The 26,803-nt window shown below is 57.0% G+C and overlaps 2 protein-coding genes across 5 annotated transcripts in view; both read right to left on the bottom strand.

Moving 5' to 3' along the window:
- Positions 1-12,881, bottom strand: part of PPP3CC (protein phosphatase 3 catalytic subunit gamma) — a 37,917-nt gene extending 25,036 nt beyond the window's left edge. For 2 of the 3 annotated variants that reach the window (XM_039564229.1, XM_039564230.1), the window contains exon 1: positions 12,748-12,880. The gene's annotated coding sequence lies outside the window, so the exon portion shown is untranslated. Of the gene's footprint in view, positions 1-12,747 lie in introns of all 3 variants that reach the window. The other variant, XM_039564228.1, reaches the window with a different exon arrangement.
- Positions 12,882-14,578: 1,697 nt separating this feature from the next.
- SLC39A14 (solute carrier family 39 member 14) lies at positions 14,579-25,452 on the bottom strand. Of its 2 annotated transcripts, XM_039564372.1 has the most exons (10): positions 24,709-25,452; positions 22,933-22,993; positions 22,463-22,732; positions 22,160-22,346; positions 20,005-20,174; positions 19,374-19,496; positions 18,854-19,039; positions 18,465-18,672; positions 17,537-17,721; positions 14,579-17,292 (listed from the first exon to the last, which is right to left on the bottom strand). In XM_039564372.1, the coding sequence occupies exons 3-10, from the start codon at positions 22,715-22,717 to the stop codon at positions 17,146-17,148; spliced, it is 1,461 nt and encodes a 486-aa protein (XP_039420306.1). In that variant the 5' UTR covers positions 22,718-22,732; positions 22,933-22,993; positions 24,709-25,452; the 3' UTR covers positions 14,579-17,145. The 2 variants fall into 2 exon arrangements, with proteins under 2 accessions (XP_039420306.1, XP_019146777.1); XM_019291232.2 differs by lacking the exons at positions 20,005-20,174; positions 24,709-25,452 and adding an exon at positions 21,426-21,595 and having other exon boundaries at positions 22,933-23,018.
- Positions 25,453-26,803: the final 1,351 nt, after the last annotated feature.

Raw genomic sequence — 26,803 nt, 5'->3', positions numbered from 1 at the left:
TGTAAGTTCCCTCCTTGGCTTTGCACGGCTCCACTCCCACAAGGAGCTGGGCATGACCAGGAACCGGCTCCTCCTCAGCGCTGCCAGGGCTTCAGCCACCCCACTTTTGTTAGAGGTCTCGGCTTTATCCTCATCCATGCTCCATTCTCCTGGACAGGAGGAAGAGGATGCTCCCACAGCCAGGCTGGGCCCTCCCAACAGCAGGAACAGCCCTCAGAGCAAGCTGACCTGGAATTTTGTGCCCCCGGGGCATTGAGAAGGGTGGAGAGACTCACCCAGTTCCTGCTCCTATATGGAAAGTGGGGAGATAACTCCTTATCTCCCAAAGAAATCAGAGTCGTGGACTGGCTTGGGGTGGAAGGACCTTCCACTATCCCAGGTTCTCCAACCTGGCCTGGGAATCTTCCAGGGATGTGGCAGCCACAGCTTCTCTGGGAATTCCTTCCCAGCCCCTCCCCACCCTCACAGGGAGGAACTCCTTCTGTATATCCACCCGAAATTTCCCCTCTTTCAGCTCAAACCCGTTGCTCCTTGCCACTGCAACTCCACGGTTGGTCCTGGAATGCCCAAGCAGGGCAGACACGGCGGGTTAAGCTCATCCTCAGAGCCAGCTCCCCCGTGATGAACGAAAACGACGGCTCAAACACTCACAACATTCCAAGAACGGAACCCTGTGACCTCAGTGCCACCTTCCCTCGGCACACAAACCCGAGTGTTGCACCCAGTCCTGTTTAAACAGTGAAATCTGCAGGGCTGGGGTTGAAAACTCCACCAAGGGCATCCAAATCTGCTCCCAGGGAAAGGTGATTCCTGCTCCACCAACAGGACACGTGCTGAGGGCCAATCCACCAACAAAAAGATGCAAAAGCAGGTGAAGTTCGAGGTGTGGAATGGATTAAAAGGTCAGGTGTGCCCACGGGGAAGTTAAAAGGAAATTAAAAGGAAAATTAAAGGGATCTCTTTGCTGGACTCCAGGGCAAGATTCCATTTCCTGCCAAATTAACACGGATTTTATTTCCCAGACCAGGAGCAAGGGGGTATTTGCAACTCTCTGAGAGGCCATGGATAGTTAAGGATGGAAGAATCTGGGAAAAAGATGCTTTTCCACCACCAACTCTCCCAACCCAGAGCATCGCTCACTCCTCAGTGCCAGGACATGAAATTCCTGCAGGAAAAAAAAAAAAATCACATCCCTCCCTAGCTCTGTCCTTAAAACACTTAAAATTCAGCTTCATCAGGGCTGCCCCATCCCCACCTCCAAACAGAGCCCAGTGCCACGGAAGAGAAAACAAAGTGATCCACACGTGATTGTTTATATATCCCGGAGTCCCTTGGATGGAGCAGCCGAGGCGGATTCATTACTGAAAAAGGAGCAAGAGCTCCGTGCCTGGAGTGGCAGCGCTGGCCAAAAGCTGCTCCTGGGGTCTGCAGGGAAAAGGTGAACCCTCAATCCCCCCCCCTCCAAAAAAAAAATATCCCCCAGGATTAAAAAAAAAACTCAAGAACAAACTCGAGAGAGGTTTTCCCGGAGCTCCCGATGCCCATCTGGGAGAGAACCCAAAGCCCCTTCCCTGCTTGCTCCTCATTGTGGAGCAGATGGTGAGAGAGGCACTTTGAAGGAAAAAAAAGCACATTTTGGGGGCAAAACTGAGGATTTGGACACTGAGGAAGCCAGATGGGCTGTCAAAGGTAGAAAAATTCCCAGGAAAAGTCCACCAGGAGCCATCCAAACCCCCTGTGAAAGGCAGAGGAAGTGGCCCCCAGGGCTGAGCTGGGCACAGCACGAGCAGCAGGGCACGGGTTTTTTTCCCTCTTTCCCAATTTCCAAACAGCCCAATGTTATTTTTAGCCGATATTTTATTCCCATTCACACCTAACCTACATTCATCTACTCAAAGCTGAGCCCGGGGCTCACACGGAGCTGGCTCGGAGGGAATAATGTGGAGAAATCCAGCACGGAAAGGCCACGGCAGCGGCGTTTTCTGCTCAGAGAAAGGCGGATTTTTCGGGATGCTGAGGAGCTTTCGGAGTCATTAACGAGGAACAAACCCTTGGAGGCAGGGGATGGATGTCACTGTCACTCCAGCAGTGCTCCAGCCACCTTGATTTTCCTGCTGCTCCAGCCCAGATCCAGGCCAAAAGCAAGGACAGGTTGGATCTCAGCAGCTGATGTGGGAATTCCAGAATCCCAGAATTATCCGGCTTGGAAAAGCCCTCCAAGGTCATCGATTCTGATCTGTGACTTGTCCCCAGCTCAGAGCACTGAGTGCCACGTCCAGGCATTCCTTGGACACCTCCAGGGATGGGAATTCCACCACCTCCCAATGCCTGACCACCCCATTCATCAGCAACTACTCCACTTTCCATGGAATAATCTTTATTCTTCCCAAAATGATGAAACCACACAAATTTCTGGCCGTTAAACACAGAAAGTCTTTGCTTTAAGAATCCCCACCCTGGTTTTTGGGAGGTTTTTTCTCTCCTGAGGTGCCTCAGGGTGAGCTGATGTGAGAACCTGCAAAACCAGGTGTGTGTGTGTCTGTTTGATATCCCAATTTTTCCAAGCTTGGATCAAGCCCTGACAAATAATCTGTGTCATTTTCCAGGGCTGGCACGGGCAGCCTGACCCTGCCACGGCACAGAACTGCTCGTTCCAGCTGCAGGAGCTCTGTGGGGGAAAAAAAAAACCAAGTGGAGCTTCATCACCTCCCACCTGAGGAAGTAAGGAACTTCTCCCTTGTTAAAATAGACAACGTTAATATCAAAGAAACATCACCAAATAAAGCAAACACCTTCCTGTATAAAAGCAGCAAGAGCCAGGAATAATAATAATAATTATTATTATTATTATTGCTGCCATTTCCATCTGTCTTTCCCAAAAATGTTTGCATGCTCCAATCCTCCTTTTTTGCTCTGGGTAAGGAATCCCCAGATGTCAGAAGCTCCAGAGACTCACAAATAGAGGGGAAATAAAAATATTCCAGAGTTTCTGCCTCTCAGCCCTGGAAATGCTGCAGGAAGACCACAGGATTTGGGGTTATCTGAATTCCTCTGGAAGAGCAGCTCCTTTGAAGGGATGCAGTTTAAAACGTCCCAGTTTTATCCAGAACTCCTCGGAGCTGAACCCGACCTCCCAGTGCGCAGCTGGTTCGGAGAGCTGGCTCTGATCCTCACCTGGAGCCACGGATTCCTTTTTGTAGGACAACCAGAATTATCTCCTCACAATAGCCCTAAAAATATCTGCATTGTACGAGCTGAATGAATGATTTCTTCGAAGGGGACAGTCGCGGTCATCCCAAGACAGAGCCGGGCAGGGAAGAACCAACGGAGCCGTTCCCAGCAGCAAATCTGTCCCTGCCTCATCAGCTCCAGGAGTAACACCCAAAAATTTGAGGCCACGTAGGGAGAAGCTGGCAGGCCCCGGGCTGAGCAGGAGCCAGGTGCATTTAAGGCTAAAAAAAGCAGGTGACAGCTCCGTGCATGGAAATGCAAACACAACCAGAGCACAGCCCCGGCCACACTCACGGCTCCCACGGAAATCTGGGATGCAAAGCCAAGAGGATAAAAACCACACAAACCTAAGCCCAGACATGAATTTCCAAGGAAATATCACAGAATTCCAGAATGGTTTGGGTGGGAAGGGACCTTCAAGATGATCTCATTCCACCAGGCCAGGCTGCTCCAACCTGGACTTGGACACTTCCAGGCAGCCACAGATTTTCTGGGAAAACCACTGCAGTGCCTCACCACCCTCACAGGGAAGAAACATGGACACTGAAACCTTACAGCTTCCTGAACTGTGCTCCCCTAAAAACTTCGGGATAGCAGGTGATTATCCTGGTTCTGCTGGCAATCTGGCCAGCAAATAGTGAGGCCAGGACTCCTTTGCTGAGGAGGATTCCCCAGCAGAGCTGAGGGCCAAGGTTTTGCCACGGCTGCCAATTCCAGAGGCAGCAGTGCCGGTCCCACGAGGTGGAGCTGGAACTCTGCTCCCTCTCGCTGCTCCCGGAGGAGCCGGGCAGGATTAAACCCGGGAGTATTTAATTAGAACAGAGGCAACTTAAGCCCGTCAGCCACACCAGGCGCCAGCTCCCAGGCAGCAGAGCTGCCCACAAAACCCTCCTGCCACGGCAGCCAGGGATCTTCACGCCCTGGATCCTGCCCTGACTTGGGAATGAAGCCGAACCCAGACCTGGATCCGCAGTGTTGCTCCTGCTCCTGCCAAAGCTCCCCGTGGATCAGAGACCTCAAGAACGCTCTCAGTGGGCACCGAGTGTCCTCAGCCTCCCTGGAGTGATAAAATCCACGTTTGCTTGCGAGGTCCATCGAGTTTCCAGCTCAGATTTGGCTCTTAATGACCGGCACTGATGCAGATTTTCCTGGGATTGTCATTGAGCCAGTCTGTCCAGGGCTGAGTCCTCTGCCAGGGATGTGAGCTCTGGATATCACCGAGTGCCAGGTCACCAAGGAGATCCCAAAACCCCCGCAATTCCAGCCTGGAAAACCTCTCTCTTTGAGACCTTCCTGCTCTACAGACTTTCCAGAGGTTAAAAATCAATGTATTCCCAGAAAATCACCACTCAACAAAGCCAGTGTTTCCCTCTGATGGGTGGGATGGTCCCTCGGCAACTCCAGGGAGTCGCTGCAAAGCTTGAGGAAAAAAGGAGGAGGAAAAGGAGGAGAAAAAGGAAGAGAAAAAGGAGGAGGTTTAGAGCAAACAGCTGCAGCTACTCAAAAAAAAGTGAGCTCCCCAAAGGAGCCGGGAGGGGATTCCTAGATGTCAGCAGGCAGGGAAATTCACCACCTGTTTCCCAAGGTTCCAGCACGGCCACTAATAGATCATTAACGGAGGCACAGCGGGGGCTTTGTGGAAAAGGCAAATCCCGGGAATGTGAACCTGACCCTGCCGCCGGCTCCCAAGGGGCTTCTGGATCCCATTTCAAACCTGCCCTAAGCAAACACAACTCTGCACGCTGTGTCCTTCCAAGATCTCGCTCCAGGGAACGAGCTGATCCACGTGGGAATCCCAGACAAAACAACCCCCAGAAATATTCCCGCTGAAGCAGCCCTCGGAGAAGCCAAGGGCTGGATGCATCCAGCAAAAGGTGGTCACAGCATGGATAAGTGGGAATGTGGGCACAAAATGATGAATTCTGACACAATCAGGGGCTTGGTTTCTCTCCTCTTCCCATCTCAGGCCTTAATCCTTCACTCTGAGTGGGATCCTCACTGGATGTAAGTGCTCGGGATAAAACATTCCCTGCAAGGTGCCTATTCCCAGCTTTGGGAATATCCACACCCACACATCACCTTGGTGCTGATGGTTCCAAGGGAGCTGCAAAGGAATTCAAATCTTCCCACCCTGGAGGTCATCAGCCAGAGCAGTTCTCCTGCAAACCAAAAAAGCAGCCCAAAAAAACTGGGATAAACCAGTCCCAGCACTGCTTCCAGAGCAGCTTCCCAGACCTGCACGTGTCAGGGATGGAGCAGGATGAGAGGAGCCTCCAGCTACTGCTGAAGCAGCAATTCCAGCCTCTGTGCCCTGGTCACTCTTCCTCTGGGAAATCCTCGTGGTATTTTTCCAAGACATCACCTTTGGGATAATATTGTGTTCAGGAAGCCATTTTACCACGTTTTGCTACGCTCAGCAGCTGATAAAAGGGAATATTTTCTGGAGCACTCCAGGTTGACACCACTTCTCCCTGTTCTCCTGAAATTCACCCTGAACCGCTTTGCCTTACACAGGGGAGATCCTGGGAAAATCTCCCCTGATCCACCTTGGAGCAGGGAAAGTGCTTTAAACTCACATTTTACAAAAGTAACCCCAAGAAGGCAGACTGATGGAGAATTTTGGAGAGACAACCCACCCTGAGCTCCTCAGGGAGGCTCCCAGTCAGAAGAGATCCCACTGCTCCACACGCTCACATCCAGCTCTGCTCCCTGTGGAAACAGGGAGATCACAGAATCCCAGGGTGGTTTGGGCTGGAAGGGACCTTAAGGATCACCTCATTCCACCCCTGCCCTGATCCTCTCACCAGGCAGCAGCGAGGTTTTCTTTCAGAGGCTGGAGAAGCTGGAGAACAGCCTGGAGAGCCCAATGCTCCTGCCAGGAAAATCCTTAAAATCTGCACTGAAATTCCTTTTTCCTCCTGCTTTAGAGCACCCTCTGACACAGGAGCATCCACCCTCCATCCCCCACCTCACCTCTGCTCCAACCCACCATTCCCTCTGCCCCACCCTCGCTGTCCTGAGGGGTTTTCCCAGGATATTTGCAGATTCCCCATCCCTGGAAGTGTCCAAGGCCAGGCTGGACGGGGCTTGGAGCAACCTGGGATAGTAGAAGGCAGCAGAGGGGGGTGGAATGAGATGAGCTTTAAGATCCTTTTCCAACCCAAACCATTCCAGGATTCCACACCTGACCCGGCTCTCCGGTGCCACCGGAATGTGCCCCTTTGGCACAGCAATCCCCGCCTCCGAGAGCCTCTGGGAGCCAAGTCCTGCATTATGGGATAACGCTGATGCCTTTACGTAGCCTGTTCCCTCACTCCCGCTGCTTAATGATGTCTAATTCCATTAGGATCCGAGCCATCACCATCCCGTAAACACACCCGCTGTCCCAACGCCATCCCCGGCGGGATCGGGCAGGGAATACCTGGAAAACCGGCCAAGCTGGGAAGGATCCCGGACAAATATAGATCTCCGAGGAGTATCTTTAGATTAGCAGGCGGGTCTGCCCCCACTGAGACCCCAGGATTTACCTAAATAGCTCCTTCAGCACAGCCCAGCGCTAGGAGCTATTTTAAGCCAGCACCCTGCCCTACTTCCTAAGGAACAGCCTTCCCTCCTCCTGCCTGTGCAGCCAGAGCAGCCCCAAACCCACTCCTCTCCACTCTGACACCTTTCATTAAATAAAAAACACTCTTTTGGCACGGTATCCAATTAATCCGGGCTCATTTATTGCTACAAGGCCCTTCAAGGCCTCGAGCAGGGAAAACAGGATTAACCTTTCCCAGCCTGAGAGCCAGAAAAATAACATTAAACAGTGGGATCCTGAGGAACACGACCTTCCCTCCTGGCCAGCCACCTCCAGCACCCACCTGAGGCAGCTGCTGTTATTCCCAGAGGGAAGGGATAAATCCCAGCCCAATCCATGTGCCCTGGTGCCTTATCGCCGTTCCCCAAGGGGGTTTTGTGCCCAAGGCTGGCGCTGGGTTTGGGGTTTGCATTTCTGTTAATTAGCACATTCATTAGCACGTTCATGAGCTAGCAGAGCATCCCTGTATCCCAGGATCCAGAGACTTGGCAGTTTGAGCCCAAAAAGAGGCACCTCTGCCTCTGCTTGGGGCAACCAAGGAATGCCCCGGAGAGGAACAGTTCATGTATCCAGAGATATTTGCCTCTGGATTCATTTTTGGGATGAAATGCCACAAGATCCAGCAAAATCAGCCCCAAGCTTGGCGCTGGCACAAACCAGCCCCTTTTCCCAGCACATCCCATTTATGGATAACGAAGCATCTTTCCTGTTTATATAGAACAGCAACAACAATATCGGAATTACTCGGACAAGTTTTGGGGGATTTTCTGGAAACTCCCCCCCCTCAAAATACCACATTCCCAAGAAATTCAGCGGGATCCCAGGGGCTTCCTGCTTTAAGGACCGCCTCACCCCACACCTCCTTGAGCTCTGTCCAGCCAAGTTGCTGTATTATGACACAACTTGCTTTTTAGGGATCCCCCTTCACGTCTTGACCCTGGTGGCATTCACACTTTTCCCTTGGCATCCCAAGGTCCGAGCACATGGACCTTGGCCTTTACTCCATTTTTAGCCACTTCCAGAGCTCCTTTTTCCCCCTGGATGTTCCTTAATTCCTACAGAATATCAACACTAAACAAGCCAAACCAACTGGCGAGTTTAAAACCCCGCAATTTCCTTTGTATTTAAGATTTTCCTCAATTAAAAAAGCTCCTTTGACTTTCGTATCGGCGCGTGCTCCGTCACGAAAATTCCCAACACCTCCCAACCTGGAGAAAATCCAACGCTCACGCTTCCAGAGTTGTAGCTGATATTAAAAACAAGGTGGGAAGAAAGCTGCACATTTTTCATCCCCCAAAAGCATCTCCAGGCAGCGAGATGAACTAGAACAGCCTCTGAACTCTCCGAGGAGGCAGCGATTGATCTGACGCTGGGTTTGGGCTCCCCAGAGGCTGCGGGAGCCTCGTGGAACAAATCCCGTGGGATTGCTCTCCGTGCCTCCAGCGGAATCTCCGCCGCGCTCCGGAGGCACTCGGAGAGGTGGGAGCAGCTCCTGGGGTGTGATCCCACCCGGAGCTGGAGGTGTCACTGAGGGCTCGGGAGCTCCCGGTGTCCCGATGTTCCCAGAAACCTTGGCTGGGTGTGAAACAGGTCAGTGACAGCACGGAATCATGGATTATGGAATGGTGAGGGGGGGAAGGGGCCTTAAAATCACCTCATTCCACCCCCTGCCATGGGCAGGGACACCTTTCACTATCCCAGGTTTAATTCCCCCTGTCCTTGGGCACTTCCAGGGATCCAGGGGCAGCCACAGCTGCTCTGGGAATTCCATCCCAGCCCCTCACCACCTTCACAGGGAAGAATTCCTTCCCAATATCCCATCTAACTCTGCTCCCTGGCAGTGGGAATCCATTCTCCCTTGTCCTGGCACTCCATCCCTTGTCCCAAGTCCCTCTCCCTGCTGAAACACATCCGGGTGGTTCCCACAAAAACCGGACACTGAAATTTCAGGGAGCATCACATCAGGGGTTTTAAAATTCCCACACACACCTCGAATGTCTTCCAATTGGGAAAAACCCAAACTGGACACGCAGAAAGGTGCCTGAAAGTCCTTAAGAAAGGACAGCAAAGCACAAATTTGGAAAATCCACCCATTTCCAGGACACCTTTGGCTGGCGCCAGCCCTAGCTTTACACCACAATTCCTGGGATTCACCCCTTCTCAGAAAAGCAGGATCCCACTTCAGGAATCACTGCCAGGCACTACGGAACAGGGTGGGAATTAGGGATGTCTCTGACTTCCAACACCAGCTGCCAAAAGGAGGGCACTGGATCCTGGCTGTTCCCGGCTCAGCAGCTTCCCAACGTTTTGTCCGTGATACACAAAAGAAAAACACAGAGCTAGAGAAAAATTCCAGTGGATTATTTGCTCTGGTGTCTAAACACCAATGTCCTGGGTTTTTAAAGGATTTGCCATGGATGCAACTGCACATGGAGAGAGTTGGGTCGCCTCCCAGCACCGCCAGGTGTCTGCGGGAAGGATCCTGCCGGACACAGCTCTGCTTCCCAGAGGATGTCACAGCTTCCAGCAGGGAGAATGGAGCAGGGTGACAAAATTCAACCAAAAAATGACCACAGAATTGAACCCAAAAGGACCAAAAAAAAAGCTCTGCAGGTTTGTTTCAAAGGGGCACAGAGAGGGGAAACGCCCTGAGCTCCAGGATCCATCCACTGCAGCAGCCCAAAGCATCATTCCCACCTCCCTGAATAATGTGGATTTCATAGGATGTGGATCCATCAGTCAATTCCATGGATCCACCAGGTAATTCAAGCCTAACTTTGGGCGAATGCAGACAACCAGACCACCTGATCCCTCAGATTTCCAGCAGAACCATCCCAAGTGCTCTGTGGAGATCAAAATTTGGACATTAATGGTCTCCGTCACCATCAACCATCGGTTTCCTGCTAAAACTGGGCTACAAAGAGCAATTCTTGCCTCAAAATTTGAGATTTTAATAAAATGTAACTCCTGATGAACCCCAAAATTCAAGATTTAACAAAAAGCAACTTCTGATGGCCCCAAAAGCCAAGATTTTAATAAAAAATCAATTCTTGAAGCACCCGAAAATTCAAGAATTTAAAAAAAGCAATTCCTGGCCTACCTCAAAATTCAAGATTTTAATAAAAATCAGTTCTTGACACACCCCAAAATTTGCAATTTTAATAATGAAGCTCCCCCAGTACAAGTTTTAGCCCAAAACTGCATCTGCTCTGAATAAACCTAATTACAGCTAAGGCCTTCTGCAGGGCCCTAGAGATGTAAATATATAGGTTAAGCATAGTTAAAATTCCACATCCTATTTAATTGCAGGCATTTTCCACGGAACAAAATGAGCTTTTATCTTCAGCTTTTAATTATTAATAACCACGAACAATGTCACCACCTTTAAACAATAATCCCAGCCTCAGAAGGAGATATTTCTCCCCAAATTTCCACAGGCACTCGAGTGCACCTGGGGGAAATAAGAAGCAATCTTTGGGAAGTCCACGTGGATTTTGGAGTGCTGGAGCACTGAGCAGGCCTTGAGCCTCCACCCCACCTGGATGGGGATTAATGACCGCAATTAGCGGGACCACGAGGACGTGGAGGGGTTGCCAAACCCTCCAGAGGCACCGGTAGGATCCCTGACAGGCATTCCCAGGATCTGGAAGCCCCGGGAGCAGGGAGAGAGCCTGGATCTGGTCGACTCAGCTGAATCATAATGGCTGCATTGACATTACCTTTCCCGAACAAGGCCAACCTAAACACAGGCAGCTGCCTGGGATTTAGCAGGAGATTTACGGACAGCACCGGCCACTCCGGCTGCCCAGAGACCTACAAATCAACACGCCACACGCACGGCCCCTGGGAACACCCCGGATCCCCCCCAAATCCGGGAGCGCTCTGGGATTATTCCTACAAAAAAAAAAAATAAAACAACAAACCAAAACCCTCCCACCGTGGGCAAGCGCGGAGCTTCCCCGAGCCCGAGGGGCCTCCACGCTCCGGCTGCCACCCGGATCCCCTTTCCCTGGGTTTGAGGTTATTAACATCAAACATGTGATCGGCCACATGATAGGCTAAAGGCTAAAAAGGAAAAAAAAAAAAAAAATAAAGAAAGAAAAGAAAAAAAAAAATCGCTTGGACACATCCAGAGGGGAAGGAAGAGATGGCAGCGTGGTGGGTACACCTCCATGTCCGTGGATTACAACCATTCCTGGGAAATCGCTGCTTTCCAGCAGCCCGGAATGATGGGAGCCATGGCGGGAGGAGGTTTAATAACGGGGTGATTGTGTAACTTGGAGCCTCCCGGCGAAAGTTGAGGCACCCAGTGGATGTTCCCGGTGCGTGGGGACGAGGATGGCACCGGATCAATTAGGGCAGCGAAATGTGCATCCCCCCCCAGCCTCCTCCTCCTCCTCCTCCTCCTGATCCAGGAGTTTCTCCACTAACGTATTTCTCTCCTCATTAACTGCTTCGGTGTCTTCTGCTCTTTCCAAAATAGTACCTACTATAACGGGGCCGCAGAGGGGGCCAGCTGGCACCCGCCACCGGGCATCCAGACACGGAGCAGGGATTTGGGGGAGGAAAGACACGGGGAGCCGGCAGGATGAGGGCAGCGAAGGCTCTCATCCCCCCCCTTCCCCCAAATCCTCAGGGAAACCCCGCTTCCACCTAGAGCAGGGGCTCAGCACCCCACAAGGATCTTGTGGGTTTGATGAAGCCCACCCCAGGATGGGGATCCCCCCCCCAAAAGGGATGTCCCCTGCTGTCACCCCAAGCCAGGCAGCACCGCTGTGCCCACGGCCCCCCATCCCACAGCACTGACCAGAGAATGGAGGGAGGGGGCTGCATCCTCTTGGACCAGAGGGGGCAAAAATGCCCCCCTCATCCCCCCCGGTGCCCCCTACAAAACAGAGACACTCCCCTCCCCCAAACCAAAGGCCCCTCGGCTCCTCTGCAGAGGTTTCTGACAGAACAGGGGGTGTCCCCCCACCCCGAACCCCCACTCAGGGCTCTCCCTTAAGGGGGGGTGTCCCACTGGACCCCCCCGCTGCTCCAGGCCTCTCCCTCCCCTTCCTCTTGGGGACGACCCCCAAACCACGCTCTGATTTTCCAGCCTCTCCCCAGCCTGAGAGTGCCCCCCCAATTTCCCCCCACTCAGAGGATGACCTAGACTGGGGATGACCCCTCCCAAACCAGAGTCCCCCTTAAGGGGGGACCACCCACCAGAACACCCCCTCCTCACCACTCCAGGCATCCCTACCTCCCCCCAGGGCCCTCCTTTAACGGGGGTGCCCCACTAGAACACCCCCCCTCCCCAAATCACGCTGCCCCCCGCCCTTTCTCCAGGCTCCCCCAGCCTGGGGACCCCCCTCAAACCAGGCTGCCCCTCCAGAACAGGTTCCCCCCACCCAAACCAGGCATCCCCCTCCCTTTCTCCGGGTTTCCCCAGCCGGAGGGGGGGGAGGGGGGCTCCGCTAACCTGGGGACCCCCCCACAAACTAAGCATACCCCGATATTTCTCGGGAATACCCCACTAAACAGGCTCCCCTTCCTCCCATATCACGCTCCCCCCTGCTCTCCTTTCTCCAGGCCCTCCAACCTGGGGACCCCCCCCCCAAAATGAGCCTCCCCCCCCTTTCTTCGGGTCCCCCAGTTAGCGGACGCCCCCCTATTTAACCCCGCTCCCCCCGCTCCTTTCTCGGGGCTCCCACAGCCTGGGATCCCCCCTAAAACCACGCTTCCCCCTCCCTTTCTCCGGCCTCCCCCCAAACCAGATCCACCTCCCCTCCCCAAACCAGGCATATTCCCCTCCCCTTCCTCGGGGCTCCCCCAGCTTGGGGACCCCCCCCAACCTCCCTCACCGCCCCTTCTCGTGGCCCCCCCTCCGTGCCGAGCCCCCCGCCGGCGCCCCCCGCGCAGGCAGGGGGCGCCCTCGCCGGCCCCCTCACCCTTGACGATGCGCTCGGTGGTCGGCAGCTGTTGTGGCCGCGCCCGGACATGGTGGCGGCGGCGGCGGCGGCGGCACCGGCACCGCTCCCCGCCGTGCCCCGCTCCGCTCCCCCTCACCCGGAGCGGGGGCCGCGCGGGGTGGCTCCCGGCGGACCCGCTGGGCTGCCCGGCGGCGGCTCCGCGGGCGCTGCGCTACCCCCCGTCCGCGCCCCCGCCGCCGCCGCCACACCGCCCTCCGCCCTCTGCCCCCCCCCCCTCCCGCCCAGCGCCTGCGCCGCGCCCCGCCCCGCCCCGCCGCCATCTTGGAGGGGAAGGGGGCGTTGCTAAGCAACGGGGGGGCAACATGGCGGCGGCGCCCGTGAGGGGGGAGCCGCGGGGGATGGCGGGGGTGTTTGAGGCGGCCCTTGGGCACAGCTCCGCTGCTGAGGGAGGAGAGTGCTGGGATCCCACACTGCGCTGGGAGGGACTGTAAGGATCAGCCAGTGCCACCCCCTGCCGTGCCCAGGGACACCTTCCGCTGTCCCAGGCTGCTCCAAGCTGGCCTTGGGCACTTCCAGGGGCAGCCACAGCTCCTCTGGGAATTCCGTCCCAGCCCTTCACCACCCTCACAGGGAAGGATTCCCTCCCAATATCACATCCAGCCCTGCCCTCTGGCAGTGGGAAGCCATTCCCTGGGTCCTGTCCTTCCAGCCCTTGTCCCCAGTCCCTCTGCAGCTCTCCTGGAGCCCCTTTAGGCCCTGCAAGGGGCTCGGAGTTCTCCCTGGAATTTCCCTTCTCCAGCTGAACTTTCCCAGCTCTGCCAGCCTGGCTTCGTAGCCGATAGTCCTTAGACATAAAATTTCTGAGGGAAAGGAAAAACAGATGATGGTCTGTTCCCACCACTGTAAGATGAAGGAAGACAGGTTTAGATGGGGTATTGGGAAGGAATTCCTCCCTGTGAGGCTGGTGAGGGGCTGGGATGGAATTCCCAGAGAAGCTGTGGCTGCTCCATCCCTGGAAGTGCCCAATGCCAGGTTGACAGGCCTTGGAGCAGCCTGGGCAGTGGAAGGTGTCCCTGCCCCTGGCAGGGGTTGGCACTGGATGAGCTTCAACCAACCCAAACCATTCCAGGAATTCCATGACCCCATCCAGCATCCTTTGCTGAGGTAACTCAGGTTTCAGGCATTCACCAAAACACAAGGATTTTGCAGCAAAGGAGAGCCCACTCAAAGCCCCCCCTGGAAGTGCGGATGAGTGGGAGCAAGTCCGATGCTCACTGTGACCTTCCTTGCTTAATAAGACATTAATATTTTTATAAAACACTCCAGAATGTCAAGATTTGGTTTCTTTAGCTGCAACAGGGTTTCTAAAAATTGCGTTTGCTGCTCAGAGCTGGCAGCTGGGGCGGAATGGTGTAGAAAAAGGGGGAAAAAAGGGAAGCAGAAAAGCAAAGTTTGGGGTTTTTTTCCCTAGTGGAAGGTGGGAAAACAAGGATGCAAACACTGCCAGGAGCCCGGCTTGTGTGAGCTGGAGAGAAATCCAAAATCCCGCATCTCCCAGATAAACCACGGCTTGGAAATACATTTCAGATAAACTAAAAAAAAAAAAAAAAAAAAAAATATATATATATATATATATATAAGATTAAGGAAGGGTTTTTTGAGCCGCAAAGGCCGTGCCATGCGGGCAGGCCAGGGGTTGTCAGTGCCACCTTCCGTCAGCCGCGCCGCACTGCATAGCCACGGAAATCCAGCTGGAAAACCGGGATTGCATCACCCAGCCCAGCTCCCACCCCTCCATCCCCCAGCAGCAGGGAGGGTTTCACTGCCGGAGCACAGCTGCGGACCCTCCGTCGTTACAGAATATATTTTATTTATGGAATTTTACAAATATCTGTACAATTCACGTGACATTTTAAGTTAACGCTCTTTTGTTTCGGCGCGTTCTCTCCTCCAACACCTGAGTTATAATTGAAATACTGAGATGGAACTTGAGCTTCCAACCGGACGCGGGGGAAAGAGACGCGGATGAAAATCCGTAAGGAGCTCGATTGGGGCAGGTTCCCCTCCTCATCCTCCCCATCCTTCTCCCGCTGGCAGGTGCCAGCCTGCCCAGCCAGGAACAGGAGCTCTCCTTGGTGGCAGGAGAGCCTCGCTTCCCACCCCCCACATCCCAAATCTCCGGGTTGCAGATTTCCCAGGAAATGGGGATGAAGTCAAAACGAGAAGACGACAGACTGGTGATTCCCACAGTGAATCCTGCCGGCTCCGAGGAAGCCAAGCCCTGCTCCTGCCACTTCCCAGCTCTTGGGGACCTCCCAGGCAAAGTCCACGGGGCACAAACCCCCTGATTGCCCCCGTCCTCCCCCACGGAGGCTTTTCCAGCCGGGATGCAGCCCTAGGCCCTGTGCCTCACCAGCCACATGGTGTTTTCCAAGTGCTTCCTTGAGAGAGAGGAGAGGGCACCTGTGCCAGTCAAAGGACTCAGATTTTCCACATCGAGTCAGTCAGCCGGGGCTGCAGCTCTCTCAAGCAAGGAAAAAGTGTTTCCAATGCCACTTTCGTCCTGGAATCAGCAGCACAGGGAATGACTGCAAGGTGCTGAATGATTGCCCAAGCCAGGACAGGCCACAGGGCTCTGTCCCAGAGGGAAAAGTGACTTATGGTGACATTCCACAAGAGACACCACACGGGACAAAGCGGAGGCTATCTCTCCTTTAGGGAATCACCCGAGGACCATGAGGCACCTCCGAGTGAAGGGTGATCCCAAAAAGGCTCCTTGCTCCTCCACAAGTCAATATTTAGGTTTTGGGGTGGAGGACAAAGCCAAGAGCCGGGGAGTGCCAAGGGACAAATGCCCAGCCTAGAAAAGCCACTGAGAGCCCAGGTGACGATCCATGAGGATCCTGGCAGTGCCAGAGGCCAGGGGCTCGGTGACAGCTGTTGGGAGCTTAGGAAGAACATCCCCCAGCTGGGAACTACGGGAATTCAGGGATTACAGCGGTCCCACCAGGGTACAACACTGCCAGGGGTGCCGAGCCTGTGCCAGGGGCTGAGGTCCCTCTGTCCTGCGACAGGCAGGAAAAATACCGGGCACAGCCTTGGCTTTGCCTTCCTCAGGGGGATAAGGGAAGGTGTGGGAGCCTCAGCTCCAGCACGGTACCACCGTGGGCCACCACCCTGTCACACCCCACGCACCTGCACAGGTGGGGAGTGAAGGAAGACTCTTCCCAAACACTTCCCAAAGCACCTGCACCTCTCCTCCATCCCAATTCAGCGCCAAACAATGAGGGATTCCCCTGAATCCACACAGCCACAAGCTCACACCAGGTATGGGATGAGGGGTCTGGGGGCAACAGGGGTGCGAGGGAACCTCAAGCAACATGGGTGGGGTGGGCAACCTTATCAATATGATAATAAGTAATTCACCTAGTGAATCTGGGAACGCCAGCCTGGAGGCAGAGCTGGGGAGTGCCTGGAACACCCTTCTCTGGCTACTCCCTCAGGCTGGGAACATGCAACCTAAAGAGGTTCACAGTCCGAGTTTTGCTTTTAAAAACACCCCCCACCCCACCCTGAACCTCAGTGCTGTTTAAAAACCGGTGGCTGTTCCTGGGTGTCACCGTGAGCTTGGACACAGCCTGAGGAAAAAATCCCTGGGCTGGAGCCCACGGCCGGGCAGGGCTCTGCTTCATCCCCTTCTCACCAGCCCTCACAGAGGAGGAGTTGGGATTTGCCCCCAGTTCCAGCAGCACGGACTGAAGGGGGGTCAGGACATCCTGGCAGGCTTCTCCCAGCAGCCCAAGTGTCACTCCAACCCTGTTTGGTGTCCTCTGCTCTGAGCACTGACACCCAAAATGTGCTTTAAAACCCCTGCCCTCTTCACCTCGCTCTTCCCAGGGCGTTGTCCGGGCTGAAACAGAGCGAAAGCAGTTGGATGATGGTGACATCATGAGCCTCCTCATCCTCAGAGAGCACAGTTCTGAGGGCTGGCTGGTGGGGAACTCTCTGAGAAGGGTCTGTCCCCATCACACACCCCCACAGGGGTCAGGACAGCGTCATGTCCCATGGGAACGCTCCGAGCACAATGAGAGGAGCAGCACGGCTGGAGCAGCTCCTGTCTCCCCACTCCATCCTTCCTGGGAGAGGCGAGGAGAGAAGGGATATGACACCGGAAAAAAGTCAGGTCAGTCCTATGGGAAGGGGAATTCCACTCCCTTCAGCCTTAAACCAGAATAAAATCCATGGAATAGCTTTCAAAGCAATGTCTCTCCTGTAGTGTGACGTCAGTGCCCGCACAGGTACCGTCATATGTTTGCAGCAGGAAAAGCAAAGAAAAAAAACCAAAAAAAGAAAAAACCCTTTCCCCCCCAAAAAAACCATGGAAAAATTGGATCAGGGCTGCGGCTTGGGCTGGTCCTACCCTATCTGGATCTGCCCCGAGTACATGGTGAGCAGCACCATGATGGTGAAGCCCGTGAGCAGCCCCGCGTTCTGGATGGCGAAGGTGATCAGGGCGCTGCCGTTCTGCTCGTCCTCCCGGCTCACCTCGTTCATCTCGGGGAACTGAGGGGGGAAAAATTGGGATGGCAGGGCTCAGTGACAGCTCCATCCTTCCCTGGCAAACATCCACCACCCTCTCATCCCGGGAATTTCAGCCAGGCAAAGCAAAGCAGAGATATCTGCGTGTGCTGAGGGGACAGAGCAAACCCCGCCGTGCCTGCCTCACCTGCAGGCTGAGGGCAAGCAGAGCTTTTCCTAGGAAAAAATCCCAGGATTTTGGGCTCAGGATTTGGGGCTTAGGATTTACCATATCAGCCAGTGCTATGTACAGGAACATCCCTCCAGCCAGAGCGAAGATCCAGTTGGCAGAGAAGTGGCTGCCGGCCACGATGCCGAAGGCCAGGCCCACGTAGCAGCAGCAGGCGGAGATGAAGTTGAAGAACAGCGCCTGGCGAATGGTCATCCCGGCGTTCAGCAGGATCACAAAGTCCCCTGTGGGAGAACAGGGTGGGAGGATGAGGAGAGAAGGGCTGACAGCAGCATCAGGACAGCAGCAGCTTGGACTCGAGGTCATAGGATCCCGGAATATCCCGAGTTGGGAGAGAGGCGCAAGGATCAGAGGCCAACCCCTGGACTGCACAGGACACCCCAAAAATCACAGCGTGTGCCAGCTCAAGAATGGGCTCCCTGTGCCTGCTGGCACTGGGCACTGACCTCTCCACTGCCCTGAAATTCAGACATTCACACCCAAACCCGCCTCTCCTTCACTGACCTCTCCACTACTCCTAAATTCAGATATTCACACCCAAACCCGCCTCCCCCCTCCACTGCCCCTAAATTTGGACATTCACACCCAAACTTGCCTCCCACCCACTGACCACAGCACTGTCCCTAAATCCACACATTCACACCCAAACCCACCTCTTCTCCACTGACCACTCCACTGCCCCTAAATCCCGACATTCCCACCCAAACCCGCCTCCCCCCTCCCAAACCAACGAGGTGTTGAGGGTTTTTTTTTTGTCTTCAGATGCCTCCATCTAAATTTAAATCTCAGACATCATATTACCTCGTTATTTTTAGAGCGGCGATTACTCAGTGCAGTTTACAGCCCTCCCTTTCCCCCCCCCTCAGCAGCATCACTGTTTATTCCACCCCAAATTTTCCTTTCTGCATGGAAAAAGGACGGACTCCAGAGCAAGCAGGACCAGGGGCAGATCCAAGGAGTCCCATACCCAGCTCGTGTGGGAATTCCTCGCAGAGTATGGCCACGGAGGTGCTGATCCCTTGGAAGACAGACACGGTGAAGGAAGCGCCGATGGCCAGGCCGTCGATGAAGTTGTGGAGGCCGTCGCTGAGGGTGATCATCCAGGCCAGCGTCCCGATGTCCGAATACCTCACCTCCTTCAGCCAGTAGCACGCGCTCTGCGAGGCCTGCAGGTCCTGCCACAGCACCCCAACACGGGGGTCAGCACCCAAATGGGGTCACTGATCCCTCCTCCCCCCCACCACTCATCAAACCCACACAGCGGAGCCGTTTGTTCCCACCACGCACAGAGGATTTGGGATGCAAAACCATTGACGGGTGGGATTTTGCCACAATCCCATGGGATGAGGCACTCACCTGGACAGAGAGGGAGCCCACCACGGCCTTCTCATCCCCGGAGGGGGGCTTGCATTCCAGGTCGCTGGTGATGTGTGGGATCATGTGGTCCAGGTCCCCATTCTGCAGCTTCTCTGTGACCCCCTCGTCCCGGTCCTTCTTGGAGGGCAGAGCCTCGGGGCCATAGTGGCTGTGCCCGTGGTGGTGCTGTGGGATCAGGGGGTTCATGTCAGCCATCCCGATATTCCTGCTGTCAGCCATCAGCCATCCCGATACCCCTGCTGTTTCCCACCTCTCCATCCCGATATCCCCGCTGTTTCCCACCTCTCCATCCCGATATCCCTGCTGTTTCCCACCTCTCCATCCCGATATCCCCGCTGTTTCCCACCTCTCCATCCCGATATCCCTGCTGTTTCCCACCCCTCCATCCCGATATCCCTGATGTTTCCCACTTCTCCATCGTGATATCCCTGCTGTTTCCCACTTCTCCATCCCGATATCCCTGCTGTCTCCCACCCCGCTGTCCCCTGCTCAGCCTCACCTGGTCCTTCTGCTTCAGGAGCATCTTCAGGATCTTCTCCGTGAAGAAGAAGAGGTAGAAGCCCCCGAACACCACAGCGGATTTGGAAACGTAATAATCTTCCTGAGGGTTGAATCCAAATGCCTGCAGGCAGGAGGGGACACCAGAGAGGATGAGGAGCAGGCCCTGGCAGTGTCCTTCATCTGCCTTGGCTCCTGGGGTGACACTGGAGAGGTGACACAGCTCTGAGCTCTCTCTGAGGAGCAGCTGCTTTAGGGACAAGCTCAGGAAACGCCTCTGTGCACCTTTAATCTCCCTCATTCCCTCCTCCAAGCTGGCTGCGCCCCAAGGCGTTGGATCCAGCACCTGCACTGGGGCAGGGGTGGCAGAACCAGGCTCTGCTCTGCACGGGGGACCCGCCTCCAGGGCTGGAAAAAGCCAGAAAAGGCAATAAAACAACGATTCTCTGCTTGAAGCAGACCGGGGATCTCTCTGGAGCGATTCCCTTCCAAACTGCAGCTCCGAGGGGCTCCCAGCCCTCCATACCTCGCTCCGGCCTTCCCCTTCTCCAGCCAGCGAGCGCCCAGAGAGAGAGAGAGAGAAACAGCCCCCGAGAGAGAGAAAAGCACAGACCCGCCGGGCCTCTCCCTACCTCGGGAATGAGCTGGAAGAGGGCGTTGGAGTAGAGAGTTCCAATCGCCAGAGCTATGAAGTAGAGGAGCAGCCGCTTGTAAAAGGTCTTCTTCATGAAGGGCACCACGCTGGCTCCCACCAGCGAGCACAGGGAGATGACGGAGACGCAGAGGAAACCGTAACCCCAGACTGGGACAGCCAAACCCACCCCGGGAGACGGGAGACGGGAAGGGACGAGATCAACGTGGGGATGGGCAGGGAAGGAATCCACAGCGACAGGAGGGAGAGAGGAGGGAGGGAGAGAGGGGAGAGAAGAGGACATTCATTAGTGATTGTTGTTCATCTGGCGCGGCCTCCGAAAGGGCGAACCCGGCGCTGAGCGGCTTTGGGAATGGCTCTTTGGGAAAATTCGGGAAACTCAGCTCTCCCAGCTGGGTTTTGGCAGCCAGGCCGTGTCCCCAGCCAGCCCCCAGCTCTGCTCCGTGGGCCATTCCCAAGCCACAGAGCGTCCGGGTTCCCTCGAGCACCTCGTACGCTCCATCCCTGTCCCGCAGCCGGTCCCTGCTGGGATGCTCCGGGTGCCGGTGGGGTTGGAGTGCACCTTGGGCATTTCAATTCCCGGCAGATCAGGAATTAGAGGCGCTTGGTTTCTATGTCCAGCAAATAAAAGTTGCAGTTCTGGAGCTGAAAAGGAGCCTGGATAAACATCCCATTGCCAGCACAGATACGGCGTTCACTGCCCCGCAGCAAAACAGGCAACGCTGGGGGGGAAAACCCACTGGAATTTTAAGTCTGGATATGCAGCTGAAATCCAGTTCATCCTCTGAGGAGCCACCCGGACCATGATCCAAACGTGCCCAATCCAGGTGGACTTGTTCAGCTCCAGGACTGCACAATTACAACACAATTAATTTGCAATATTTCTGTCGGTCCCATCAGAGCACCAGGAAACCTCATGGAAGCCGGAACCCTTGTGGGAACATCGGGCTGGGAAATCAGGTGGGGGGGAAAAAAGAGGCAATTAAAGGATTTGTAAAAATTGGCTGATTCCAGAGGAAGCCGGTGCTTCTCTGGGCTGTTCTCCGTGTTTTTATATGGATATTTGATCATATTTTCATGGATATTTCACATTTCTTTCCCTCTGGCTCATGCCAGTAGCGCTGCCACAAGTGTGGCTGAGCACATCCCTCCAAGGGACACACAGAGCAGGAGCAAACAGCTTTTCCCAGCACATTCCCACTCCTCAGACGTGGCAGGGATGGAGAACACCGCGGGTTTCCTGGTGCTTGGAAGGGTGAGAAAAGCCCTGCGGAGCCCCTTGAGCCAAGCCCTGAGCCTCGGGTGACGAGGGGTCGGATCGATTCGGCGGGGTGGAGGCAGAGAGGGCGCCCGGGGAGCTGCCCCCGGAGACGGGAGAGAGGCAGGGACGTTCTACCGCACCTCTGGGATGAGCTGGAAGAGCGCATTAGAGAGCAGCGTGCCGATGGAGAGTGCGATGAAAAACAGGAGCACCCGGCTGAAAAAGGCCTTCTGGGAACACGGAACGATGAGGACTCCGAGCAGGGAGGCCACGTTAATCATGGACACACTGAGAAAACCAAAGCCCCACACTGCGGAACGAGAAGAAACGAGGGCCAGACATTACCAAGGCTCTCGGAGAGCCCGGATCCGGGCAGGTGGGAAAGGCTGGCTCCGGATGCTCCAGCTGCGACAAAACCGTCACGTTTGGTGCAAGGAAGGTGGGAATGAAGCCACCGGGTTCCTTGGAAAAGGTTTTCCCAAGCCAGCCCCGACGTGGGAGAAGCTGAGTTGTGCTCAGGGCAGCTGATCCAAGACCTTGGGCATGGTCGGGAGCAGGACAGACGGGAGCTGGTTGAGCACCCGCCGGTGGCTGGAGGCCAGCAGGTCCCTCCAGGGGCTGGGTCACCCCCTCCCACCCACGGGAACCCAGAGCAGAGTCCCCTCCTCATCCAGCTATCCCGGAGGCACAGAGGTTATCCCGGCAAAACCACACCACGGCACGATACACAGCGAGGAGAACTCGGTCAGGATTCCCAGCTGCTGGAGGCAGGGAATTCCCAGGAGTGGGAACTGGCTGTCCCACAGGTCCCTGGGTGCCTCGTGTCCCCAGGCTCCATGCCCAGGCAGTGCCCCTCCCCCAGCACCCCACTTACCTTCAGCTGAGCTGGGCCTGCTCTCCTCCGTCTGCTCATTCTCCTCATTTTCCAGGTTTTCGGAGGCGCACGCCCCCGACTCCAGCTGCTGCAGGATGGTGGGGCAGAACTCCTTGAACTCGCTGTGCCCCACAGGGGAGCCCTCGCTCAGGTTGTGGATGGCGAAAAGCTCCACGGAGCTGAAGCACTGGGGAAGGGACAGGAACGTGCCTTGAGATTCCCACAGCTCCGCAGGGGAGATTTCGGGAGTCCGCAGGGAGGTTTTGGGGATCCACAGGGAGGTTTTGGGGATCGCCTCCTTACCCGGGAGAGGTTCAGGCGCTGCTGAGGTGTTTGGGAGACGTTGGCGTGTCCCACTCCCACATCCAGGCGGTTCAGCAGGGCCTTGAGCTGCTTCAGATTCAAGGTCTGGCTCTCTCCGTAGCGCTGGAGCAGATCCTGCAGGAAGGAGGCTGCGGAGACTCCAGGGTTGTCCCTGCCCGCCCGGACCTGCAGGCAGGGGAGGAGGCAGAGCAGCAGGAGCAGGCAGCAGCTCCGGGGGCCCGCGCTGGGGATCATGGTGCCTCTGGGATGCTGGGATAAAACCACACTGCTGTTGGCTTTGGCATTCCCAGCGCTCCAACCACCGCTCCTCCGCCCCACCGACGGATTTATCCTCAGGGAATGGGGAGCAGCGCTGGGAACACCCAGATCCCGAAGGGGAATCAGCATCTTTCCATGCAAGACCACCCCCTTCTCCTCCACCCTGAGCCACCCCACGCCCCTCACTCCACCGTGAGGGGCTGCCAGGACACAGCTCCCGGGGGCTCTCCAGCTCCACAACACCTCAGGACCCTGGGAAGAGCAGGATTTTTCGGGAAGCAGGCAGGGCTCTGCCAGTGCCAGCCCCAAACCCAGCTCTCTGCGGGGTGAGGAGTCACGCTCCAGCCCTTGGCCACGCGTGGGTCCCCTCGGTGTCGCCGGGGCTGGGACACAAACACCTCCAGGACCTCAATGCCAGCGCTCGGAGGAACACGGGAGCCCTGGGGACAGAGGTGGCCTGTTCATTAGGTTATAATTTAACCAGGATAATTACCATGCACCGAGTGCTTCCCCGCTCTAACTGTAGGTGCCTTTATAGTGTTTGCCCAGAATCAATCCTTGCCCTCTCTGCTCCTTTCATACGCGCCGGGAATTGATAAAAGAGGGGTGGCACAGCCCCGGGGAGCAAGGAAGGGGCTCAGGGAGAGGGGGGGGATGCCAGGCACGACCTGCACGTCCACCTTGGGAGGCACCCAAGAGCCTGGAGCTCGGGCCGCCTTCCTGGAAAAGCCTCCCTGAAAGGTGGATGGCAAATGTGGGATTCACAAGGAGAAAATAAAAGTTTGCTGCCTCCATCAGCGCAGCAACCATCCCGATCCCAGCGTGGGCTCCAAGCACACCTCCTGATTCCCCTGGCTCCCCTTCCTGGGGGCTGCTGGTGCTCCCGACCCAGCCCCAGGACACCCCGCAGTGCCTGGCCCGTGCTGACAGCTCGCAGGCTCCGGTCTCCTCCAAAAACCAGCCCAGGACATTTTTGAAGCCCGGCCAAGCAATTGTTCCAAAAATAACCTGGGGCCAGGATTTCCAGGCCAAGGGGCTGCCGGGGAACCACAGGACCCCGCTCCTCATCCAGGACCCCATTCCCCCTGAAGGCTCCCACATTCCCACAGGTTTTACCAGCTTACCACCACCTTGTGAGCTTTGTTCTCCAGGAGGTTTAAGCCTCCTCCTGCCAGGGCTTAGCTCGGATGCTTTGACTTAACCCCTCTCCTCCCAAAACGAGGGAGGGAGCTCATCCGGAGCAGTGCTGGGAACACCCTGCTGGATGGGGGGACTCAAGGGACCTCTGCCTCTTCAGCATCCCCCAGCCAACCCAGACCCTTCCTCTGCCTCCCTATCCCAATCCACCCTTCCAGGTGGGTCCTGCTGGGCGACATGGGACATCCAGGTGGCCAGTGACTCCCACAGGTGCTGGCACACAGCCCACCGTGCCAAAGGTTTGTCCCGGCTGGCCGCACGTCCCGCTGGCTGCCCTTCCCTGCCCGTGCCAGGCGAGTGCTCCCCATATCCCTGATCCAACCGGGAGCCGTCCTGCTCCCTGCACATCGATGGTCCGGCCCGTGCCAAGGCACGCAGCTCTCTCCGCTGCCAAAACCCCTCGCGGGGGTTTCTCCCAAAGCCAGGTTGAGCCGGATACACCCAGGGTGGAAAACCGGACCTCAACTTTCCCCCTGCTGCCAAGGGAAAGGCAGGAAGAGCTGAGCAGGCAGAGCCGGGCAGAGCTGCGCTGGCTCGCTCCGTTTTAGGGCAAAACGAGGTGGAGGAGCCGCCCCTGCAGGAAAGAAGGGTCCAAAGAAGCTCATCCCGGTGGGCTCCCACCCTCTGGAAGCCCAGGGCAAGGCAGGAGGGTGCCGAGCACACCCAGCCCAGCATCCCGGGACAAATGGGATACGACAAACACCAAAGACCCTCGCCATCCCCACCGCCAGCTGTGACCCCCCCGGAGCCCCCGGCCTCCTGCCCGCTACCTTCAAGGGGCGTCCTTCCACCGGGATCCGCTCTCGGAGCCCGGAGCCAGCGCCTGACCTACTTTATCGCTCCTCGGGATGGGGCACGGGGACAAAACCGCTGCCACGGCAAGGGACGGATGCCCGCGAGAGGGATGTGCCCGGGAGCGATGCCCGGCAGCCACGACAGCACAACGCAGCTCCCGAGGCCAGGCAAACCCTTCCCATCTCCCTGGGGTTCACTTCCCAGAGATCATCGATCCCGGCCGCAATCCACACCCCCCACCCCCCCCGCTCCAAGCGGGAAGGTGACGCCGGGAATAAGAACCGCTGGCACAGCCGAGCATGACCCCGGCGACGTCAGCCCCGCGCCAGACGCTTCCCGAAATCCCGCGCAGGGACAGCTCGCTGGCGCAAACCTGGAGGCGAGGGGGGCAGTGGGGCCCCCAAATTCTCCCTCCCTCCCCCGGACCCATCCCGCTCCTGCCGGGGCGGTCCGAGCCGGCGGGGCCGAGCTCCTTCCGGAGCAAACGCCGCTCCACGTGTCCTGCGGCAAGGAGGGTGTCCAGGGGCTGCCCGGGGCACGGAGGTTTTCCGTGCCCTGCGGCTCCGTCCCGGGGCCGGCAGCGGACACGCTCCGCGTCACGGACACCCTCGGCCGCCCCTGGAGCCTCCGGACAGTGTCCTGTCCCTGCCTTCCCCGTGATCCCAGCCCGCAGGCCCTGGGGCGGGCAGATGGGCGGCGAAACCGGGAGATTCCCCGGGCATCCCGCCCCACACGGACCCCCCAGTCCTGCCCAGTGCCCCCTGTACTGGAGCTGCTGCTGCCCCCCAGTCCCTGCCCCATCGCGCCCCACTCCCCATCCCACCGCCGCTGCCTGGTCCCAGAGCTTGCACTGGAGGTGCCAGACCCCATAACTGGGTCCCGCACCCCAAAACTGAGTCCTGCACCCCATAACAGGGTCCTGCACCTCAGACCCCACCTCTGCCTGCACCTTCACCTGCCCCAGACCCCACGGGCTGTCCCAAAACGAGCCCCCATGGCTGCCCCCAGACCCTAGGACCGGTCCCAAACCCTAAACAGCCGCTCCCTGCATCCTTCCCTGTATCCTACATCCTTCCCTGCATCCCCCATCCCCATCCGGGGCTCGGGGCCGGCCCCAGCCCGCTCCCGCCGCTCCGCTGCCTCCCTCCCCGCAGTAGCCCGCCCCGCAGCCGCTTGCCCGCCGCATCGCAGAGCTGCCCTGCCCATCCCGGTCCACCCCGGTCCCTCCCGCTCCATCCCGGTCCCTCCCGGTCCCACCTCAGCTCCCGCTCCCGCCGCCGCTCGCTCGGGCCGCGCCGGGCGCACGCGCGGCCGCGGGCACGGGGAGCGCTCCCATTGGCTGCCACCGCCGTAGGCCACGCCCCCTCCGCGCCAGGCCACGCCCCCTCCGCCGTGCGGCGCCGGGCCCCCCCAAAAATCCCACCCGGGACCCCCAAACTGCCCCAAAACACCCGCCCCGGGGAGCACCGGGACCCCCAAGCCCCCTCTCGGAATCCCCAACCCCTTCCCCCCCCCCCAGGCACCGGGACCCCCAAACACTCTCCCCGGGACCCCCAAAGGCACCCGGGGTATTGGGGACCCCATGGAACCCACTGAACACCCACGCTGGGGGCACCAAGACCCCGAGGACACCTCCAAGCGACCCCCTCAGAGGCACGGGGACCCCCTGGGACCCCCCAAACACCCAGCCCAGAGCCACGGGGACCCCCCAACACCCCCCCGGCGGCACCACACGCACCTCCCCAAACACCCCTTTGGGGGCACAGGGCACCCCAAGGACCCTCCAAACACCCCTTGGGAGCATTGCTCACCCCTCAACCCCTTCCCAAGGGGTCACAGCACCAAATATCCCCTTGGGGGCACCTCAGGGACGCCCCTGGAAATGCCCTGGGGGGTTCAGGGGGGGACTAATCCTGGCAGGCAGACCCACCCTGGCTCCTCTCCCTGTGCCAAGGAGGAGGATAAGGACAAGGCAGAGTTGGGATACAAAAAGCTGCTGGAGGGGGTCAGGAAGAGTGAGGGGACCCCTCCCCAGCACCCCCAGGGCCAAGCTTTGCTCCCAAATCCCAT

This window comes from Corvus cornix, chromosome 22, assembly GCF_000738735.6.
Source record: "Corvus cornix cornix isolate S_Up_H32 chromosome 22, ASM73873v5, whole genome shotgun sequence".
NCBI classification, from domain to species: Eukaryota; Metazoa; Chordata; class Aves; order Passeriformes; family Corvidae; genus Corvus; species Corvus cornix.
The sequence above is the reverse complement of the archived record's forward strand: the minus strand, read 5'-3'. Positions and strand labels throughout refer to the sequence as shown.

Coding starts and splice junctions, on each gene's coding strand:
- SLC39A14 (XM_039564372.1), bottom strand. CDS start 22,717: ATGATCCCCAGCGCGGGCCCCCGGAGCTGCTGCCTGCTCCTGCTGCTC. Junction 20,175..22,159: donor CAGGCCCAGCTCAGCTGAAG/GTAAGTGGGGTG, acceptor TGGCTGTCCCAG/TCTGGGGTTACGGTTTCCTC. Junction 19,040..19,373: donor TCCTGAAGCAGAAGGACCAG/GTGAGGCTGAGC, acceptor CTGATCCCACAG/CACCACCACGGGCACAGCCA.